This window comes from Ixodes scapularis, unplaced genomic scaffold (assembly GCF_016920785.2).
Source record: "Ixodes scapularis isolate PalLabHiFi unplaced genomic scaffold, ASM1692078v2 PGA_scaffold10__122_contigs__length_95168666, whole genome shotgun sequence".
Lineage (NCBI taxonomy): Eukaryota > Metazoa > Arthropoda > Arachnida > Ixodida > Ixodidae > Ixodes > Ixodes scapularis.
Genome location: NW_024609836.1, coordinates 84,810,686 through 84,832,605, shown reverse-complemented (window position 1 = coordinate 84,832,605; position 21,920 = coordinate 84,810,686). Strand labels below are relative to the sequence as shown.

Here is a 21,920-nt window from a genome sequence, read left to right as displayed (position 1 = left end):
TTCATTAATTTCTGCATGTGGTAGTCTTGTGTTTTAAGAATGGAGCTTGAATATTTACAAATATTTACTCTTCGGACCTGGCATGTTCACAGGCTTGAGTTTGAAACAGAACTATTGAAGAAAGGTAAAAAACGCAGGCGAGCTGGTGAATGATATCCATAGTAACCCTGAAACGTAGAAAAAAAAAAAAAAAGCGGACAGTACAAGGAAGTCTCCACAGCCTGAAAATTTATCTAACAATCAACCATATGTCACCGATCTCCAACACAATTCAAGAGACCTCCTCGCCCACTTCACAGTGTACCCCCGCCCTCAACATATACCGACAAACGCACACAAAAGCAAACACGCCCGATACATAAAGGGACACTAACTCGAAAAAAGAATGCAGGAACTTCCGCACTTGGCACGGTCAGACTGAACCCAACACTTGCGAACTCTTTTGTTCCCCTATCAAGAGACAAACAAGGTTGTCCGAAACGGGTGCGCTACTATAACAAACGAAGATACTGGATACTCGCAAATGAATAGGATATTTTAATAGACCTCAAGAAACTAAATACAAAGACCAATAAATAAGTTGTTTCCAGGTTCAGAGAAGCCTGGAAGTCGCAGACGAGACGCCATTTTTAAATCTCGCGCTCCGAGCAGAAATTCACGCCTCCAAGCTGCTCCCTGCGCGACTACCGAACGCCACGTATGACAGGTACGAGAAACCCTCTTGTAGTTGGAAACGGCGAAGGTCTAAAGAAGGTGCGACAGTCGACGGGCTAGTTCTAAAAATAAATAAACCAAATTCATTTCGTGCCGAAATTGAAATAATTTGAGCATTTTGGTTCCGTCGCATCTGGCGATCAGCTGGAACTCGTGGTAGCGTGGCCGAGCGGTCTAAGGCGCTGGTTTTAGGCACCAGTCTGATAAAGGCGTGGGTTCGAATCCCACCGCTGCCAAACCTTTTAACTTGCATTTTCGATGCTCGGACAGCGTTCTGTCGTTGTTCCCACATCAGCTGCGTTGAAGGATTCCACGGGTCGTTGTAAAATAGTCTACGATCTTCCTGCACGATTCATTATTAAGAAAACGATTTTAATTAACTTTTGTAGTTCCCGTTATTTCTCTTTTAGATTCAAGTTTTGGGAAATTAAACTTGTACTCCCCTCACAAATGCCAAAACATGCTTTCCATTTGGAGATCTTTCTCTTGCAAACGATTACAGCTGTTAGAAGGATAGCGATATTTATGTTTAACATCAACCAATTTCCCCATACACGCACAAACAACTCAAAGCAGATATTTTTTTCTACAGTTCATTTGAAGATTAATAAACTGCCCAATGACACCATAAAATACAACACTAGAAAAACTTTTTTTTTTTTTTACAAGTTAGGTAGCTTTTTTTTTATTTTTAATGGTTCCAGTTGTAATATTCGTTTTGATTTATCTCATTACGATTAGATTTTTCTTTCTTTTATGATTTGCACCTGTGTCAGAGGTAAATAAATGTGCAGTCAATGTAGAAAATAGTAAAAAAAAGCATGCATGTAGATGGGCACATTTCATACACTCGAAATTACATTTGTGGTGCAGTGTGATGGATGAAAATTCATAACGTACACGAGCCCCAGGAGTGTGAATTATTCTCTCCATCTCCTGCCAACAAAGATTAATTTAATGAGGAGGAAATTCAGACATTCCATTGTCAGACTCACACTAAAATATCTTTCATGCAAAGTGCAAAGTGCAGGTCATGCGCCTCATTTCATTTTATTGCTCACAAAAACAAAAATCACTGGTACAATTAAGAGCTGCCCCAGAACGAATGATGCCAGACAAAAAAAATACTTGCACACATTCTCGTGACATGCAAATGACAAAGACTGGACTTTACTGCAACAGTGTCTCTTGTGATAGCTATATTCATACGAAATAAAAGCTCTGCCACACATGCACGATGTGACGCGTCATTTCAACCTTGTTAGACAACCAGTGAAGTTGCACTTTTAGGGGAGATTTCCCGAGATGTCACAGTACCCTAGAAATACATCAACATCATTGTCACTTAATACGTGTCAAGGCAGTTGAGGCCCCCACGGATGCAATACACAAGGGAAAGGCAACATGCTACAGTCCCTTTGTAGACAGTGGATGCAAGCCTATATGTTAGTCAAGCAGCCACAATCTAGTTGTCTTGAAGCATAACAGTGTGATTCTCTGGGTCAACATTTTATGCCACAGGCAGCATTTTCTACAGTGCCCTTCTGCCTGGAAATAAAGGAGCAATGAAACACTTTACATCCATTTGATATTGAAGGATTATATCAAGGCAGTGGATAATGCATTTGTTCAGCCTCATTGGAGGTAAGCCAGTGTCCAAACAGGGCCCATATTAGCAAAACAAAAGAAAGAAACTGTCTCCCTTCGTGACCCGCATCGACAAAAATGTCAGCGGGAACTCACACTAGCTGCCACAGTCACATAATCTCGTAAAATTATAGAAAGACCGTCCAGTCCCCCACTGCCAGTACTATCCTCTTTTCATGGCACTTTTGACTCCAGAACTATATTGCATTGTCATCATTCAAAATTTCAGGTCACCAATATCACTGCTTCATATGACCAAACTGAAACAATTATATAAAATGCGACAATGAAAGATAGTGCAAATGAGCACCAGCCAATGACCCCCAGATTCGCATGAGAAAAGTACTTGTGACTAGATATACACAAAAATGCAGTGCCTCGAAGATTAATGCACGAAAATTCCTAATGTATATACAATCGATTCGTAGCTCAGTTTCTGCAAGCTGGCATGCCCCAGCATTTTCTCAGCGCCACTACCTAACCTAATAAAAGTGATGAATCAATTAAGCGAAACTTTAACAGTGACCTCAACGAAAGAACCAAGAACCTGTGAATGACGAGCTGAACGCATCTATGGCAAGAAATATGAACACCAATTTTATGATACGACTGAATATCTTTTGCAGTGACTAGTATGCGTGTATATTTGTAATACAAAGACTGCAATGTCAGGCTCAGGAGAACTTAGTTTTTCGTTTAAGCCTTGGCTGCTGCGTCGACAGTCGTTCGGCAAGATGCTCATTTTCATTGTCGTCATCTTCTTTACGACTCGAGGGCCAGATGAACTTGTAGGCGACCGCAAGCCACAACATCGTAAGTGCTGCAATTAATTAAGGAGAATCATTAGCAATCATCATCAAAAAGTAAGTTTCTGCAGACGAGGAACTGACAGCAGACGAAATAAGTGTTCATTGTTCTTACAGCATATTGCACTTGCTTCCAATGACAACAAGCCAAATAAGGCTGTTTCATAAGTGGTCTCATGAGTTTTAAGTAGTAAGTTTGCCCAAGTGTCACAACAGAACTGACAGACAGGCAAGAAATTTATAGATGTAGTATCAAACAAAACCATAAAAAAAATATTCAACGGCAGAAAGGAGTGGCAGCAGCCAAACCTATAGTGCGGGGTTTGGTTCACCGTCCGCTCGTCAGAAAAGAATGCTGCCACGGAAAATTTGCCTAGACATAGCAAAATGCTGAAACATTGACATTCTGCCACACCAACAATCAGTCCAAGGTCGTTCTTGCACTTGTTCGACAAGGCCACATGCACCTGCCATGTTGAATGCATTACATACCATGTTCAACAACGAGGAAGAGGTTCAGCAATAGTAGCATCATATTGCCATGTGCACGTCCGAGTTGGCATTACATCCAGCTCTCATGCAGACACGGGGTTTGAACCCCACTAGACTAATTCTTCATATTATCTTTCACTGCTGTTCTAGTGGCATCTCGTGACGTACCACTTGTTCCAGTTCAAAATGTTTTAGACTACATAGTATGTATATAAAGAAGCTGAGAGTGGCAACATCGAGTCAGTCACTCTTTCGTCACTGTCGCCTGATGTACAATTCTTTTCTGTTTAAGTTTGGAGGCAGAAGTTTGCCTCGTTAATAATTTATTTTCAGCTTTACATTTGTTTACCATTTTCCATCCATGACTAATGTATCCCATTAAAAAAAAAAACTTCCGGTGAGTTTCGTGAGAGGTTTTCCGAGGAAGACACCTCTATGTCAGTGTTGCTGGTCGTCTTTTATCACTTGTGAGCCGGTGCCACTTGTAGTCGCATGTCTGACCAGAAATACTTACCACTCAAAAGAATGGGGAAAAGGGCAGCTCCTCCCCTCGAGATGGAGTGATGCACAAAAGCTTCGTTGGCAAAGTAGGCCAGGTAGACGGTGAGGGAGAAGACGGTCATCGAAAATATCCTGCGCCATACGAAGGGACTGTGTCAGCAGGGGTCCTTTACGAAGAAAGATGAGGTTTTTCCTCTTGCTATATATGCAAGTGGAAGTGTCAAAAGAGACAGTGATGTATGAGTCAGGGAAACAGTAACTTCTGCGCTTCACTTCCCGTTAGACCCAGCAGAATTTCCACTTAGAAAGAATTTCATTTGCTAGAAGACTCGAAGGCCACTTCTGAAGACACGGGAAACCAGATGGACATTTTCGCAAAGTTGTTGTGACCTAGAAAGTTCAGTTCTGTTGCACGTCTCCATTCCTTTTTATGAGCTTACTCTGTCCATGTAGTCTATTAATGCTATTATGCATAACATGTAAAAAACCTCACGTCTTACCTAACATATTCATTGTCCACTACATGTTCACTCGCATCCACTGTATATTTTTTTGCTCATATAAATTCAGCCTTTATTTCCAGCTGGATTAATGTCTCTCGTACAACCTATGCTATTAAGCATTCCAAATAGGAATAAGTAATAAATAAGTACTCATAAGTTATAATAACAGATAAACAATAAACACACATTCGGTGTCTCAGCGAAGGTTTTAACGAATTTGGTGGTGGACGAGCTGGGCTCGTCGGCCATTTTTTGGCTAAAAATGCCAGGACGAGCTCAGCTCGTCCAGTGTTTTTTTCAGGAGCCCTCAATTCCACGGACGAGCAAGGCTCGTCCGTGTAGTTTTGTGGCACTGATCATAGATGGCAGTACTCGTATTAGTTGGCAAATATTTTTTTTCGCCTCCGCTGATTTTTTTGTAATAAACTTTTCAAATTATATGTCTATTACTAGAGGACTAAAAATTCAAAATAAAAAAAAATATGGCACTTTTCGGGTATTTTTGGAAAACAAAATGTGGCACTTAATGGGTTGAAAGAAACTTTCTGGGGAAAAACTGCCAGCCACAATGGATGTCAGGGATTGCAAAACAATTGGCTAAATAATTATACAACTCTGCTAATCAATATTTGTCCTCGAAAAGAGTTAATTTTTTTCTCAACCACGTGCGCTATTGGTGGGAGGTTTCTTTAAGTCTTCACCCGGTAGGAGTGCATATCCGCATAATTAATGTGGGATGTTTGTTTGTGCAATCATCCTTAGCATTGAGTCGAGGCTTACGGTGGCTCCTCGAGGAAGATACTGCAGTGGAGGAACAGGATGGCGTTGAAGACAGACCAGAATCCAAAAGTGCGCTCCATCTCAGGACAGCCAGGAAGGCCTGCAAGGGGGTGCTCCACCCATTCTAAGAACTGCCATGATGGTCTGAGCAAAGCGCGAAAACTATTGCTGTGCATATCGCAGGGCTAAGTCCAAAGATGATCTGATAATCGCTACAATTAATTGTTGGAAAGTGCATACAGATCTGGTAGAATCCCTTAGTAGTAGTGTGCTGTTTGATATCTTATGGAACGTGCGTGGACACCAGCTGTTCAAGGTCAGCTTATTCTGGTCGACAAACATTGGTTTTCTTAATATCAAATATTCTAAACAAATGCAGACAACATTATTTCATCAGTTTGTAATTTCTAGTTCGTCTACACATCAAGTAACCCTAGCCACTGGACAACAGGACAGCCACCCAGACTGAAACTGGTTTTGTGCATGTCCAGATTTCACGAGAAAAAAATAAGTAGATATAAAAGCCAACGTCAGAAATCGAAAGCATAAATAATGCACATGGACCAAAATCATAAGCAAACAGGACTTATTAACAGTAACTTTTTTTCAGGCGGATTAGCACTCAGCACCCCGCTCGCATCAGCATGCGTGATGACGCTCTGTAACTCCAACTTTCCTGCTTAGTGGCGGAGTCACGCGGAGAAGCTGCATCGACTCTTCCACAGAGCGGCAAGGAAACAAAAGTGTGAGCCTTCAAAGAAAACCGATGCATCTTGTGGAACGCAAACACGTAGCTTATCAGCCCGGCACCGCTCGAATAGGGAATAGCTAAGATAGAAGCTTACCGTCGGAAGTTTTCAGCTCGGTGAAGATTCGTTGTTGCATGAACCCCTCTTCCCAAAGGCAACGGAGGCCCGTGCCCAAATTTGTTAGCGATAGAAACGCTAGCCACCCGCGAAGTGGATGCACCACCCAGTGTGTCATATTTACCGTCGTTAAATTCGTCAAGACTATTTTACGCTCTCGCAAATGGGGTCAAACTTGCCTTGCACTTCGGTGCTTCCGCAAACAAACAACCGAAATCTTTGGCAAACGGAACGCCGCCATGCCGCATCAACCAACGGGTGGAGAGACAACAGTTGCGCTCTCGAAACCAGGCGGTAGCTAGCGCCGCGTTGCGTCGCTCGATGTCTTTTATAATTTTTTTTTGCCTCTGACCGGAGGCCCACCCCTCTCCCGGCAGCCCCCTTTACCTTCACCATAAAAGAAACAAACTAAACATATAGCAGCAGAAGCAATCAAAATATTATTACTACAGAATTAAGGGAATGGGTTAGTCCACCATCAGTGCATTTTTCGACTCAAAGGGAGTATGAAACACCGATATTTAAACCCCGATACCTTTGCGGAATATTAACAATGAAAAATCAGGCTGGCATTTTATCTCAATCAAATGCGATTAAATCAAGTCATCCCAATACACCACAACATCCAAACAACAAAATTTAAAGAAAGTCCTAAGTTAGAAACAGTTAACATAGACATAGGGAACTTTCGGAGGATATTAATGAATCTAGCTGTCATTTTTATTGCTCAAATGTGACTAAACCATCTCCATACACTGAAACACAACCCAAGCCACTGAAATCCATATAAAAATGAGACAGTTAATGCTTACTTGGTGGAAACTCCAAAGAACAAAATTTAAAGGATTCAAACTAAAGAACATTTATTATTCAAATAAAAATAGAGAACCCTCTGATGACAATGCGCATGAATGTTCACAAAACACTAAAACATGTGAACCAGGTTCCTAAACTCATGTCCAGGCAGTTCCAAGCGCCGGCACACCGAGCCCCAATCCACCTACCCTGCGGCGCGCTTATTTACAGGTACGGCCCCAGAAAGACGGTCGTTCCTTCTGGAAGAGTAAACCGTCGAAAACAGAGGCCAACGCTAGCTGGGTACGCGCAACAGAAACCTCGCGATGAGCGGAAGGTGATCCGACGACTGAACTTCGTTGGGCAGCCCGCGGACCGCCGCCAGTTCCTTAGAAGACATGAGACCGTACGTCGACAACAGCCTCAGCGGTCCCTCCACCACGCGTGGACGCTCTTCCGCCACCCCCGAATCCTTTCCCGACGACCTCCTCTTCACCGTGTAAAAAATGTAGTCCACCGTGCAGCTCGCTCTCTGATGATGAGTCGTGACTTCTGGGACCCCTCCCTGCTTCGCGTGCTGGTACGCCGAGACGAAGTCGAATCCGTGGCTCACGCAGCCCGAGCCTTCCACCGCCTTCGACGCCGCGTCTTCCATCACCGCATCGGAGTTAGCCGTCTTTCGCGGAGGAGTCGCGTCGTGGAAGCGCGAACCCTCCGAAATGTTGAGCTGGTACAGGCACTCGTCCAGCGGGATCAGCTTCCCGCGGTTGGCGCCCTCGCTCTGGCCCGAGACGTCGCCGGAGAGCAGCCCAGCGTAGTTGAGTCTTCCGCGCGTCACGAAGCGGTAGAGCGGCGAGTGCGGCCTGCTGTTCATGTCCCCGCACAGCACCACGGGGAAGTAGTGGGGTGCCCCGTCCGCGGCGGCACCTCCGCGTGCCGCCAGGCGGTCGATCTCCGCGAGGAGGAGGCAGAGTTGCGCCAGCTTCACGTCTCCGCGACGGGGGTTGAAGAGCAGGTGCGTCGTGGACACGCACAGCCGGAAGTCGGGGCTGAAGTGTCCGTCCGCCGAGCGGGGCTTCAGCAGCGCCACGATGGCCACGTTGTCGCGGTCCAGCACCGTGACCCCCGTGCGCGCAAACTCGACCAGCTCGTAGCGGTCGAGCTCGAACAGCGACTGGCGGAAGAAGACACCGCAGCCGTCTCGCTTGTTGCCCGTGCGCCGCTTGTACAGGCAGCCGTAGCCTGCAGAAATGTCCAACCGGGGGCGAGACCCCGTCATCCGAATGCTCACAGGGTCCTTTCCTACGAGGTGTTTCTGAGCGCTATTGGGGGGTAAAATAATTCATATAACTAAACCAATGAACGGAGTGCATTCAAACTTTCCACAGAGGTGTCTTCAGGTGGTGCATTTATCGTATACAGATTTCGTGAGCGCTGGTTTCAGAAAAACTATTTAAGCCCAAAGAATCGTGCTTGTTCCTATGCACAGGAAGGAAAACGGTAAAAACTGTCTGGTTGAGTCTACTACTCACAGATGCTACTACACACGCCCACACCTGCTGGATTTGCCTAGCGGGTGCTCATCTCAACAAAGTTTTCACGCTTTTGCTTCACGTCGTGCCATCTGTGAGTGCCAGTGTCAACGAAACAGCCTTTAGTACTGTCTTTTTCTCTGTACATAGGAACAAAACAGAATATTTTAGGCTTCAATATTTTTCTAAGAACTACACCCGTGAAATTTGAAAAGTTGCAATGCACTCAATCCCTCGGTTTATTCATAAAAATATCTCTACACCCGAACAGCGCTTGAAAACACCCTGCAGCGTCAATTTGTTGCAGAGCCTACAAAATCGAGCCTCTACTCGTAAAACACGACTTACTACAAGGAATTAACTTGCGAGAAAATATGGCGATGACACACAACTCGGAATACTTGAGAATTAAAGCACCGTCCTTGGCGCAACTGCACCATTAAAAAGAGAACACAGTAGAATCCATGAAACCTAACTTTTATGACTGAAAACACCGCCAACATGTCAACTCAAAGGGAAGCAGAGCAGTCCAAGTACCGCTTCCCTCCCCATGTCATGTCCCTCCTCTATACAACTATCAGACAGCGCAACAACAAATCAAGCGGGTGGTGCTACGACACAAATGCACTGCCGCTCTGCACGCATAAAGCTTTTTTAGGGCTTGTTTGTTTTAGCCTAGGTCATACACGTTGCTCCCATCTCATTAAGTGTCTCATCCGCTGTGGGGACTGGATTGGACTGGATTGGATTCCTTTGGCTTTCCCCTTTGCATAGGGTGCATTGACCTGGTCGTTCTGTTCGCTGCCTGCCAAGGGCCAACAGTGTCTAAACTCTCTCCTATTCGAGACCGTGCCTGCCAAGTTGCGCCTTGTGTGTCTGACCACTTACCGAGCCTCTTGAACTCCGGTTCGAACACCTGCTCGTAGTGGTCTTCCTGGAGCTCCTGGAGGCACATGATCTGCGAGGAAACGACACAATGTGAGGAATGACAAAATGACGCGAGCCAATATTTTTTCAAAAGTCAGTGCTGAACATCTGTTGACGGAGCCGCAAACTAAGCCATGAGTGAGCCTGGGTCATCCTAAACAGTCAAGTGAGAGAACCGAAGAAAGCAGACGACATATACTCGTCGTGGACAGTTTGGGGAGTCCACATTGACGAGCCAGGCTTGTCCAAAATGATTAAGGGGTTAAGAAAAGCTGTCCAGAAGAAGAAGTTCTGCAGCCTTTACAAAAGAAGCACGTAGCTGGAAGAATTTTCTGCAAAATCTTTGTTCCCCATTAAAACTCAAAATCAGTTCCAGCGTTTCTATTTGCCAAGTTAGTAGATTCTTATTCTCTTTGTCACCTGATTTTAGCGTCCTATAAGTGATCTATTTCTAATATGTATTTTAGACTTTCTTAAAGTTAGAAACCAATGTCAGAATTTCACTGTTTTTTTCATATCACTTTATTTGTCACATTGTGAGAGTGATTCGTGTCACTTTACTGTCATTAATTTACTTTGCTGCAAGCCTGGGGCCTTTTAAATGTTTTATTTTGCTAATCTTTGGTACGATTTACCCTTACATCTCATATTAATGACACCGTTTGTAAAAAAATAAATGTTTAACCTTACATCTCCATATTACAAAGAAACAAGCTTTTTTTTTTTTTTAAGGCACATACCATTTGACGACGCATTTGACGACCCTTTGAAGGAACCATATGAATCGGTTTCTTTACAGGTTATGCTATAATTCAGTGCAGAGATGCAAATACTAGATAGCAAATGTTAAAAAAAAAAAAAGAAAAGTAAAAGCATAAGATCACTCAGGTAAAAAAACAAAACAAAAAAAAAATGAATAGCTCAAGTGAAATTATTAAGTGACTTAATGGGCCGGTGTGGCAATTATTTTGGCAAAACAAAGGGAATAAATAGTCGGCCAGTTTTTTTTTTTTTTTTCCTTTTCTTCCAGTTGTCTTTTTGCCTTAGTAAACACCGCAATGTTTCATTCTTTCAAACTATCATCACACAGCCAGTGTCACCTCTGTGAAAGCATCTCCGTCCTTACCTAACCTCTTTTTTCACAGATAATTATCTTGTTTATGTCTTTTTCACAAGATTTATCACTCTAATCCCACACTTCTTGAAACATTGCTTATAAAGCCCTATCATCACAAACAAATCGCCAGTTAAAGGTAAACATTCCCCATTGTAACACCTCCTCATTTAATGCATCTTTTCTTCCTCAAAGATCAATAGATTGAAATCGCCTTCCCACGCCCACTGTTTCAAAACCTGATGCTGCTGATTTTAATATCGCGATTAATAATTTTCTTCTTGTTCCATAGCCACTGTTTCTATTTTTGCCTTGTTCATTGATATACTCATATATTTTTGTGCTAAAACTCACTCCTCACTGCAACGCCTTCAGGTCCCGAGAGAAAATAAATGAAATGAAATTAAATGTCTCACAATGCTATTAATAAACTAAAAAAAAAAAGATTAGCTGGATGGTTGTTTATAGGAAAAATATCCTTATACTTCCGAAAAATAATAGAACTGCCTACCGGTTTTCTATCGTAATAAAAACCAAAACACCCCAGAATGCCATTTGCACTGTATTATATCAGGCATTTTAAAATGTTTTGAGTAACCTTTTGTGCATGTTTCATACAGTATATTTTTTTTATATATATATTTTTCACTCGCTCCCATTTTCCTCTTGTTTTGCATCGTATAATATCTGCTAATCTAGCTCTATATAAACATGACATCCATTGCTGATTGGGTCAAAATATTGAGCTGCAGTATCCTATACATAAATTAAAAAAAATAAAAAAGGCTTAGTTGCACGATTACCTAGGAAGAAAATAACTTTTAAGAGCGGAGCTCTTAGGCGGCCGTTTCCGGCTTAAGTGGCGTCGCCGTCAGCGTAACTGCGCGATGCATTGTGGGACGCGTGACGTCACCGATGACGTCATCGGCATCTACATCGCCCCTGATGACGTCATCGGCATCCGCATCGTCACTGATGATGTCATCAGTGACGTCACTGATGACGTCATCGACATCGTCACTGATGACGTCATCGGCATCGTCACTGATGACGTCATTAGTGATGATGACGTCATCAGTGACATCACTGGTGACATCACTGATGACGTCGTCGTCATCGTCACATGACCCCGGTGACGTCACGTGACCCCCGTGAGGTCAAGTGACCCTCGTGAAGCGACGGCGCCGCCGCTCGGAGTAGCAGACAGGATGAGGAGGTGAGGGGGAGGAAGGATATACCTTCCCCTCAGTACCCTTCCCTCCTCCTCAAGAGCTGCGCTCTAATTCGGCGTTACAGGGAGTTGTAAACGGCTTCTTTTCTTCAGACTCAGCTGAGGTTTTAATAAGCACCAAAATGTCCCACACTGCTAACTCACAATTTTGAAGAAAGACGTAAGCTCATATCTGCATACTTCCAAATAACAATTGCACCACCTTAGGGCACCTCCTTACTAGATCATAGCGCGATACAATAAGAAACCGATCACTTCGAAGGGCGGATGCGCCGTCGCAAACACCCCGTCTAACAATCGCGGGCCGCCTCACGTCGGCATCGGCCTGGCGCAGCTCGGCGAGCAGGTTGTCCCTGCGCAGGGGCCAGTCGAGCAGCTGTTCGGGGCAGTGCTGGTACAGGTACAGGTTGTCCTCGAGCAGCGTCTGGGCGAGCAGGTTGTACGACATGAGCGTGAACTCCAGGTCCCCCCGCTCCCGCGTCCGGGCCCCGCTCTGGTCCAGGCGGCCGCAGTCCGTCAAGCACCACCGACGGCTCTGCCGGAGTTTCTGGCGCACCGCCCCTGCGGGCACGCCGCGGCGGCGACGTGAGACGCCCGCTCGCGCCACTTCAAGTGCCACTTTATGAGCCACGTCTAAAGGCCCCTTCAAACACTGGCATTTGCTTACGAACGAGTTCTCGCAATCTCTAACGACGAAAGAACGCTAGAGAGCCCTTCTTATGGAGGGCGTCCAACCGCTCGATCCTCAATAAAGGTCATATGGTTTATGGGCCGCATTTGCAGTACGAGCTGCGAAGAGGTGCCGGAAGCGTTGGTCGTCTGCAAGCGTCTCCGCCTTTCCGCCTGCTTTCCTTCCCGCCACGCAACGATGCGGTGCACGGGCGCTTGCGACCAACCTCCGGAGGAGGCGTCCGCCATTAAATTGCAGACAATTCCTTGGTTTGGGACAGACCCTCTCTAGAATCTGGGCTCTCTAGAAAACACAGTGGCGCGCTGGCGCCACCTACGCGGTGGCCCTGGAACTGCATTTCACTAGAGCGAAGGTTTTGCGGTATCTTTTTAAATCAAGTGTACATACTACCTACAAGAAATTGCCCTTTATAACACTGTTAAAAAAAAGTTCAAGCAAAAAAAGAATTATGAGAAAAAAAAAGAAAACAGATGGGTTCACGTGAGTCCGAGCGTATTTTTTGTTTTTGTAAATTTTTTTATATGTTACTGCTCAACATGTGTAGGGAATGTAAAAAAAAAAAAGATTTTGCAAATGTAAAATCTAAGATATTTTGCACTTATGGGAGCTTATGGGATCATGGAAACTATTGATATAAATGTGTACAGCATTGTGGAGGTTATCTCTTTCGCATCAAAAATGTGAAAATAGGACTCCTTTGATGTTCTGCCACTAGATTTGCGAGCAGTTATCTAAAAGAATTTAATAGCTAAAACAATAAACTTTATGTCATATACACCAACTCAACTCTCCTACGTCACGCCGCGGTGGTGGCGCGCCGGACGCACTTCCGGTCTGGGGCGGTGGGCAGAAGTCGCCGTGCCAGACATGCATTCCTGTGTTCCTTTGGAAGAAACGAGAAAAAAACCTGCTTTTTCGTCAAAATGCTGCGATGGGGGCTTTACAAAGAGTGTCTGGGAAGGTTTGAAGATCAGTTTTCATGTGTTTTTGCACCCTCCGTTCGTCCGACAACGTCGATAGCAGCCGTGAAAAGGGCAAACCTGACGCTGTCGAACTACGATTGCGTGTGCGGGCCATAATTTGTAGTCGCCAGATGTATTTGCTTTGTTTCAACATGACCGAGAGAAAACCCCCAAGTTGTCCGGACCACCCACGGATTCAGTGCGTCTTCAAATTCACACGGCTGCCTGATCGTTCGAACTTTCGTCTGCTCTTTCAAAGTTGTCTGCTTTTTATCGTCTGCTCGTTCAAACAAAAGCGGCCCGTAGACCAAACTTTGACCCGGTGATTGCAATAAGAAGTAATTGCAGGCCTCAAAAGACTTAAGTAGGCTCGGTGTAAGCAGTAGATACAAGATGTTGATCATTGGTACCGGTGGCCATCACCTACTTGTTACGCTTTGTCTGTTCCCGCTTCCGATTTTCAGTATCGACGTCGATCATCGCCGCTACCTTCTACACTTTTGCAGCACGAGGGTCGTCGCGACCGAAAATAGCTAGAAGAGTCTCATCATGGTTTTGTACGTCCATTCTGCGGCGGCCATGCAAATACATCGCCGCACGTCAAATTATTTATGCAAAGTTTAGCAGCGTAACGAGCCTTGATGATTTCGCTCAGGCGATTAAAGTGGTAAGACATTGCGATGAGGACGTAGAATCGACAACTCCAACGCGAAAAAGAGTATGCAGACTCACACAGACGCTGACAACGTGACATTCGAATGGTTTGTTGACGCGGGACGCGGTGCTTCTTGCCCGTACTCCATTGCGCGTGCGTTCCAACTGTCGTCTGCTCTTTCAAACTTGGCTGCTTTTTGTCGTCAGTTCGTTCAAACAGCAGCGGCTCGTAAACCAAACATTGACCCGGTAATTGCGATAAGAACTAAGTGCAGGCCTCAAAACACTTTTGAAGGGTGGTTGGGGTAAGTCGGCTAAGTGTAAACAGATACAAGAAGTTGTTGATCATTGTTACCAGTGGCCATCACCGACTTGTAATGCCCGATTCTACTTGAGGTTTTCAGTATCGATGTCCACCATCTCAGCTACGGTCCACGCTTTTGCAGTCCGAGCGACGTCGCGACTGAAAATAGCGAGCAGAATCTCGACGTGGGAGTCAGGTTTTATAGCGCCCATTCTGCGGCGTCCACGTGAAATGAATCGCCGCAAGTCACATTATTCACGCAAAGTTTTGCCTCGATAGTTTTGCTGAAGCCGCTGAAGCCGCTGTGAAGTCAGACATTGTTAGGAGGACGTAGAATCAACAATTCCAACGCGAAAAAGAGCACGGGGACCTCCCACCGACGCCGACAACAACGCAATTCAATGGTTTGTTTATGGGCGACGGCGGGCTTCTTGCCCACCATCCACGGCGCATGCGCGGCGCCGGTGACGTCCGCTAGGGGCGCTCCGGTTTGTTTGTAAACATGAGTTGGTGTATACATATGGAATGCCATAAATTGTTTTACTTAGAATATGTGACAAATTTTAAGGTTGTACCTATTAAATTTCTTTACATAGCCACTCTCAAATCTAGTTACAAAACGTCAGAGGAGCCATGTTTCCACATTTTTGATGTGAAATATATAACCTTCACAATATTGTATATATTTAAATTCAATAGTTCCCATGATCAATTATAAGTGCAAAATATTTTAGATTTCTCATATTTGTAGTTTGCGCAGTAGGTGTCACCAAATATGACGTAAGAGAAAACTTAAAAATAAAACATGCCGTTTTGGCGCACTTAAAATTTTTTCTCTTCAAATATTTTGTTTTTTGCAAAATCTTTTCGGATTATGGTTCCCTTACATGTTGAGGAGTATTATATAAAAAAAAATGAAAGACATTTACGATTCTCTATAATGCCAAATTAGAACGCAACTCTTGAGGAGGAGGAGGAAAAGGTGCGGAGGGGAGAATCATGTGTGACGTCACAAGGGTACAATTTTCCCACTAATTTTGACAGGAAATTTAGCAGGAAAATCTGTAAGCTAAATTTAGCGGGGAAACTTTCCCGGGTTGAGTGGCATCACGAGGGTAAAGTTTTCCCACTAAATTTGCCGCCATATTTAGAGGGTAAATTTTGCCCTCGTGACGTCATTATGGGAAACATCCCATAATGCAACGTGTGGTTTCTCCAACGGCGACGCTGCTCAAGCCAGAAATGGGCGCCTAAGAGCTGCGCTCTAAAATGAAGACAAACAAAAAATATGTTCGGGCTCGCGTGCATGATCTTTTGTCGACTTCCCCGTATGGCACAGAGAGTGCGTGGAGTCCTGCTTGCAGAGGCGCAAGACGATCTGAAGGAGCCACTCCACGGATAATGAGAGCCTGTGCCGTCGGCAGTAAAGCCCCTTCATGTTTCTAAAGTATCTCATGGTGCGTCGATGCACGAGGCACGTGCAGCCCTTGGGAAGATCATGGCGGCACAGCGCAACACTGAGCTAGATTTCAGATGCCATGTTCTACCCAAAAATGGCGCGCGGCACGTGACTCGAGCATTTTCACAACAATGAATGGCGCCACTTTTCCCAGGATAGAGGGGCTTCAGTCGGCGGGGGCGCCGTGCGACCTCACCGGCTGCGGCAACGGGGTCGTAACGGTCCGTCGTTGTCTGCTCCGTGTGGTTGCCGGCGTCCTCGCCGCCACCTCCGGCCACGCAGCTCCGCCGGTCTTCTTCCGAGAGCCGCTTCTGCTTGGAGTCGGCAAGGTTGGCGAGCGCACCGTCTGGCGGTGGGCGCTTGCTCGGCGCTGTGCTGCTCCTACCGGAGTCCAACGTCGGCGCCGGGTCGGCCGACATGGCGAGGTTCGGCACGTTCGCATGCGGCCTCGACCCCACACCTGCGCCCGAGAAACGCCGGGTTCGTGTCGGTCAAGGCGAGAGAGGAGTTTCGGACGTTGCAGAACTCTAATTGAAGCATTACGAGAAAGAAATGTCGGTCAAAGGGGGCTATGCAACAATTTTTGCACTTTCAGCAAATACTGCTCAGAATTATTCCTCGACAATCGTAACCCATGGAACACATGCAAGTTTCTCTCTCCAAGCAATGGCAGTGGCAAGAAAAATTAGCGAAAAACAAGCGGTGTTCACCCCCTCAACTCGCAGATAGAACAAGTGGCTACATAATCTAGAGCTTATTATATACCGCCAATGTTTATTATTGCCAAGTGCTGGGGCTGGCAAAGCACAGGACACGCGCTGAGTCTTGGACGTTGTCATGACTCGGCTATTGTCGTCATTGCAGCGACTGAACAAAGGGCACCACCCGAATTCTTGTCGTGCTATTGACTATCATGGGCCGAAATCAAATGCTCACACAGTGCTTGTGTCCACTGTGTGAGCCGCATTTAAAGATTGTCGGCGCGGGGATTGCCAAGTGTGATGACAAAATTCTAGGGACTGCGCCGTCGGCAACGCCAACAATACGATCCTCACAACGTCGTCACCAAGTTTTCCGAAGGAGAGACTGAAGGAAAATGACCGCCTTTACCCTTGAAATTACGTGACGACAAAGAAGCTTCTTGGTTAGTGGCATTGCGGGCGAGTGCGTGTAGGTCGCACTAGTGCCCATAAGCTCGTGCGAAGTGACTAACATTCCCACCCAATATTGTTGCACCGTCCCTTTGACTTGCACGTTTCGCAGGAAGGAAAGGCCAGCTAAAACGTGTTAAAGCGAAGTTACACCAGTCATTTTTGCACATTGTTATCCATTCACGCCTAGTGCCATGCATTATGCTCCAGCACATTTTACTGGTCACATGGGGTCTGATTTTGTTTGATGTTACAAGAGAAAACAGTTCTTTTCCTGTAGAAAGTAGTAAGAAAGATGATAAGGCCTATGCAAGGTGGCCTCTATTTGCATGTTTACACTAACCACAAAATATACGGGATGCATATGGTTTATTTCACTTCCACGTCAAAATCTCAGAGCAACATGGCAATGTTTTGCCATTATAATTTGAAGAGAAACATACACATGTGCAATGTAGTAGTTTTCAAACAGTAACATAACTGCCAGACAGTTTATTGCGAGTCTGTTTTCTTTCCTACAAAGAACCGTAGGTTCTTTATAGGAAAGATAAAAGACAAAAATAAAAGAGGTTACTCTTTGATAATTAGCTGAGACATATACTCCGACAAATCTAATCAACTGCGATATTCAGCCAGGACCTGCAACATACACTACGCCGCCTTCGTCAACTCATAGCACGTGCACTGCAAAGGAGGCCAATGGAAAAGTGTGTATGATTCCCGCGTGGTGGTGCCAGGTAGGAGTGGCTAGCTGTCGTGTGGCAAAGGCCAACCCTTTCTTCCGAAGGGAGTTCATTCGGCTGCAAACGAGTCGTTGTGTAGTATTTAATAAGCCTTCTCGGTACAATATGGCCGAAAAGTAACTCCAATGTGAAGCCTGTATATCTGACTAAAAAAAAAAATGCAGCAGACGCATCAAAACGATGCTGAGGAAGACGATTGAAGGTTTGTGTTGCACTGGTTTTCAACCACATTGACTTTGCAGCTGTTGGGTGGTTCCACCGATCCCTGGTGCCACTAGGAAAGCTGCACTTAGAGTGTTGACACTCGTTCGGTGGCTCTAGTGCAGCTCGCATATGTGCCGCGACAATGGTGCCCTCGCCCGAGGGCGTTCCAATCTGTTTTAAGACAAATAAAGTCATTAACATCATCGTCTGGTTTGGCGCACACCCACCTGGTGCTGCCCAGCGCGACGCAAACCAGGCTGGCGGACCCGACAAGCAGATGCCGCTAGCCGCTGGGCCCCGTCCCGGGAGGAAGGGAAGGACGACGGGTGGGCGTATCAGACGACACAGGTTGGGCCACATGACTTGTGGCTGCAGATCCGGCTGTGGATACGGCTGTGGATGTGGCTCAGGACAGCGGACGTGCCATTTCCGATCACCCTCGCACTGCGGCAGACTGCGGGGCGGCCGGGTGTCCTTGAGAGTCCTGCCATCGGCGTCTGTTGACGCAAGGACAACCAAGCCACGTTGGGTTTGAGAGAGGAGGAAAGAAAGGGAGAAAGCGGGGCACCGAGGGTTTATTTTTGGGAAGTTTAGTTGGACAGGGGACGAGCCAGTACTGGAGATCTGCCAAAAATGAAAGCTCCGGCTCGCTCGAGGACAACAAAAACAAAAAGTAAGCAAGCCTCAATGAAGAGCCTCGGAGCTCGGAAGAAATCAGTGCTGTCATTTTAGTGGGAACAAGGCAGCGGAAGCGTAATGTCGACACTGCTTCGTCAATTTCATGACAGTTTGTCTGCAAGCTCGTTAGAGGGTGGATGATTGTGTTTTGCCAGAGTTTGTTGTGTCTGTCGTTTTGCACAGCACACCAGCTAGCGATGTTACACATCTAGGTCAAGGTCTCTTTGAATGAAGCATCTTTGGCGTCTCACTATAAAAGAAAATATATGTTGACTTTGTTTTTTTGGTATCTTTTGGAACACAAACTGTTATGTGGTTTCTCTCTTACAACAACAAAGAATAAAAGAAACTCTGTCGTTAGTTTGCAACCTGTAAAAAGATGTCTCCAACAACACAAACACCGTTTTAGGAAGTCTTTTTATGGGACTTGCAATGCAAGCGACCCTGTTGTTGTGTCCGACCGAAACTAAACAGCTCAGAAGGTTAATCCTGCCATTAAAAAAATAGATCAATAAAAATGTAAGATCTTTCTTCACAAATCTTTTTTACCCAAAACAACAGGCAACCTTTCTCTAGCCTTATGAAGTAAGAGGTGTGTTTTGGATTAGACAAGGTCAAAAAGACAAACACAGTTTTCAAGACCACACAGAAATCCTACACCCCTCCTTTTTCTTCTTCTTATAACTTCATAACTACAGTGTTAGTAAAGTGCTGCCTGCCTGCGGTTTCAAACTGTCTGGACTACATTTATAGTTTCTATCTATCCGTGTATCGATTTATTAACACTAATGGTAGAGTTCTGGATATCCGCAGATTACCAGCGGATATCCACAGATTACCAGGAGGTATCAGCAGTAAACTGGCGGATGCGAATAAACATTAATCTGATTTTGCGGATCGGATGTGGATGCGGATCGGATGCGGCTGTCCGTGGGTCCGGATCTACATTTCGGCCAAGGCGGCCTGTAAACGTGAGTGACAGCACAGTGTAGAGTGGAAAGTGAGTGATACTTATGTGTTTTTCTGTATGGTGTATTCTTTATCAGCTGGCCCATCATAAGCAATGACCAAACTAGCTCAACTTGAGCCCGTGACGAGTGATACCATGACGCGCATTACGGGAGAAAACACTTTCTTAGATAAAAAGTGCCAATCGGGGGGAAAATCTTTCCTTTCGTCAAGAAAGATCTGATTCTCACCGAAGATTGCTTTAGAACAGGGGTGGCCAGGCTGACTTGGCCTAAGAGCCGCAAACAAAACCCCGAAGATTCCAAGAGCCGGTGGGGGGGGGGGGGGGGGGGGGGGGGGGGGAAGGAAGGGGTGCAAACTTTTGTCCAGAGCAATAAACGAAACTCGAACTACTTTCAATCTATCCGAGCCCACCGTGTTATCTGATCCAAATCCAGAGGAGGTATGCAGTCGTCGAGGTACACAAGGTGTGAAACTTGATCAAAAACTTTCCGCGTTTCCCCGAGTTTGCTCTGCTACTTTGCGTCTGCCTCCGGGTCCATTAAGGCGGATCGTCTCGTACACTCCGGCATTCCTCCTTTGTGGCTGGAGTTTGCATATGTTGTCCTCCCAGAGACGAATTAGCTACCATGTTTCTGCCCCAGACCAGTGAACTCAAGGACCTTTCTTACTGGTGCCGCTAGCGCTGGCACCCAAGTTCACACGTCCACCAGGCGAAATCATGGTCCAAAAATGCTCTGGGCAGGCTAAGCAGACGACTCGTCGTCGCTACTGAAACTAGGGTCTGCCCGCTACTCAAAGCACGTACAGCCGCCATTGCGTTCGGGCCAGAGCTGCTGCCCGCTGTCACGAGTATAAATTTGTCGCCACCGTCTTCCATCAAGTTTGTGCTTACGTTTACTTTATAATCTTTGCCTCACAAATATTCTTTTTATTACAGTGCAATAAATAAAGCAGAAGCATATATGCTAGATTTTTATTTGGAATTCATGGGTCCGAGGCTACTCCCTGTAGCTGTAAAGGGAGGTCTGCGAGCTCCGTTTATTCTAAACCCTCCTTTAGCGAAAGGGACCTTTGTGCGCCAGTTAATTACGAACTCCATCTCCCTTTACATAGGGACCTATGCTAAAGGAACTTTTATACTGCACGTGTGAACGGGGTAGTACTTACACACCCTGTGCACATCATCAAACAAAACTTCTCAAACAAACTTTTTTTTCTTTTATAGTTTAAACGATTTCTTTTGCAAGTGGTTAGAGCACATGGAGCTAGACACCACAACAGGCTTCTTAACGGCTTCTGCTTTTTTTTTCTTTTCATTATCTCTCTCTCTTCGTGTGATGCAAATGCAACAAAATACGTAACGCAAGGAAATATAAAAAAAATAGAGGCCGCGCACCTGATGCTGCTTAATATTCAAACATAGCGCAAAAATAAATATTTAAACATTTTAACTCAACCGAGATCTCCAATCGCCACGACAAACGCTGCGTTAGCGCGAGCTGACGATAACCAACCGAGCGTATCCCTTAGCTTCGTCTTTTGTACGCCCTTTATCAAACTATTTTCTGTCGTTCTCGGTGAGCGAATATGCTAGATTCATTTTGTTTTCTTTACTTGGCCCGGGAGAAGAGCAAACCATCATCACAACACTTATCACGTGTGCACGCTTCCGTCACACACGGCTTTCGAGTTGCGAAGCTGATCTGGGGGAGAAACAAATTATTTGCGAAAGAGGTTGTCGAGATCGCTAAATAACGACTACAACTAACCGTATGCCTGGGGGAAGCTGGATTCACCGTTCATTTTGTTTAGGAGTCCAAAGCGCTCCGGGGGGATGGTGCATCTTCGTAATCTTATCTCCGGGCTTGGGCGCAGGATACCGTCGCTTTGAAAACACTCCGTGTATTGTGGAGGCACTTACGTCACGGCGGCGCTTGATAAGCCGGTGATACGTGAAGAAGAAAGGGTTATATTATGAAGAAAAATATCGGGACTGAGAATTCTTAGTCGCCGCAAACTTTCCGGTCACGAGCAGCCATTTTGAAACTTGATGATGATGATGTTCAGAGACTGACCACAGCGCCAACCTTGTGGTCGTGGTCATGGTGGTCATGGTGCGAACTACGTGGTCGCTTCCGAGCTCGTTCGTGCTACCGAGTAGAAAGAAAATAAAGGGCCATTGCAAAAAAGCCAA

At 45.5% G+C, this 21,920-nt stretch overlaps 2 protein-coding genes and 1 non-coding gene across 5 annotated transcripts; 1 reads left to right on the top strand and 2 right to left on the bottom strand.

The window, feature by feature from the left end:
- The first annotated feature begins 869 nt into the window (after window positions 1–869).
- Trnal-uag lies at window positions 870–950 on the top strand. The gene has a single exon. It is a non-coding gene; the product is annotated as a tRNA-Leu (tRNA).
- A 412-nt stretch (window positions 951–1,362) lies between these two features.
- Window positions 1,363–6,565, bottom strand: LOC8025126. The gene is made up of 4 exons (XM_029974194.4): window positions 6,289–6,565; window positions 5,444–5,543; window positions 4,174–4,292; window positions 1,363–3,181 (listed from the first exon to the last, which is right to left on the bottom strand). The coding sequence occupies exons 1-4, from the start codon at window positions 6,425–6,427 to the stop codon at window positions 3,036–3,038; spliced, it is 504 nt and encodes a 167-aa protein (XP_029830054.2). The 5' UTR covers window positions 6,428–6,565; the 3' UTR covers window positions 1,363–3,035.
- Window positions 6,566–7,146: 581 nt separating this feature from the next.
- LOC8025118 (protein angel homolog 2) lies at window positions 7,147–21,787 on the bottom strand. 3 transcript variants are annotated; one of them, XM_029974195.4, is made up of 6 exons: window positions 21,496–21,787; window positions 18,304–18,573; window positions 16,175–16,438; window positions 12,222–12,469; window positions 9,525–9,594; window positions 7,147–8,346 (listed from the first exon to the last, which is right to left on the bottom strand). In XM_029974195.4, exons 1-6 carry the CDS (start codon window positions 21,527–21,529, stop codon window positions 7,400–7,402), a joined length of 1,833 nt encoding a protein of 610 aa, XP_029830055.3. In that variant the 5' UTR covers window positions 21,530–21,787; the 3' UTR covers window positions 7,147–7,399. The 3 variants fall into 3 exon arrangements, with proteins under 3 accessions (XP_029830055.3, XP_029830056.3, XP_029830057.3); XM_029974196.4 differs by having other exon boundaries at window positions 21,648–21,759; XM_029974197.4 differs by lacking the exon at window positions 18,304–18,573 and having other exon boundaries at window positions 21,496–21,759.
- Window positions 21,788–21,920: the final 133 nt, after the last annotated feature.

Coding starts and splice junctions, on each gene's coding strand:
- LOC8025126 (XM_029974194.4), bottom strand. CDS start 6,427: ATGACACACTGGGTGGTGCATCCACTTCGCGGGTGGCTAGCGTTTCTA. Junction 4,293..5,443: donor ATCTTCCTCGAGGAGCCACC/GTAAGCCTCGAC, acceptor CGTATGGCGCAG/GATATTTTCGATGACCGTCT. Junction 3,182..4,173: donor TTTCCCCATTCTTTTGAGTG/GTAAGTATTTCT, acceptor AATTAATTGCAG/CACTTACGATGTTGTGGCTT.
- LOC8025118 (XM_029974195.4), bottom strand. CDS start 21,529: ATGAACGGTGAATCCAGCTTCCCCCAGGCATACG. Junction 16,439..18,303: donor GTCGCGCTGGGCAGCACCAG/GTGGGTGTGCGC, acceptor TCTCGGGCGCAG/GTGTGGGGTCGAGGCCGCAT. Junction 8,347..9,524: donor ACCGGAGTTCAAGAGGCTCG/GTAAGTGGTCAG, acceptor ACATTTCTGCAG/GCTACGGCTGCCTGTACAAG.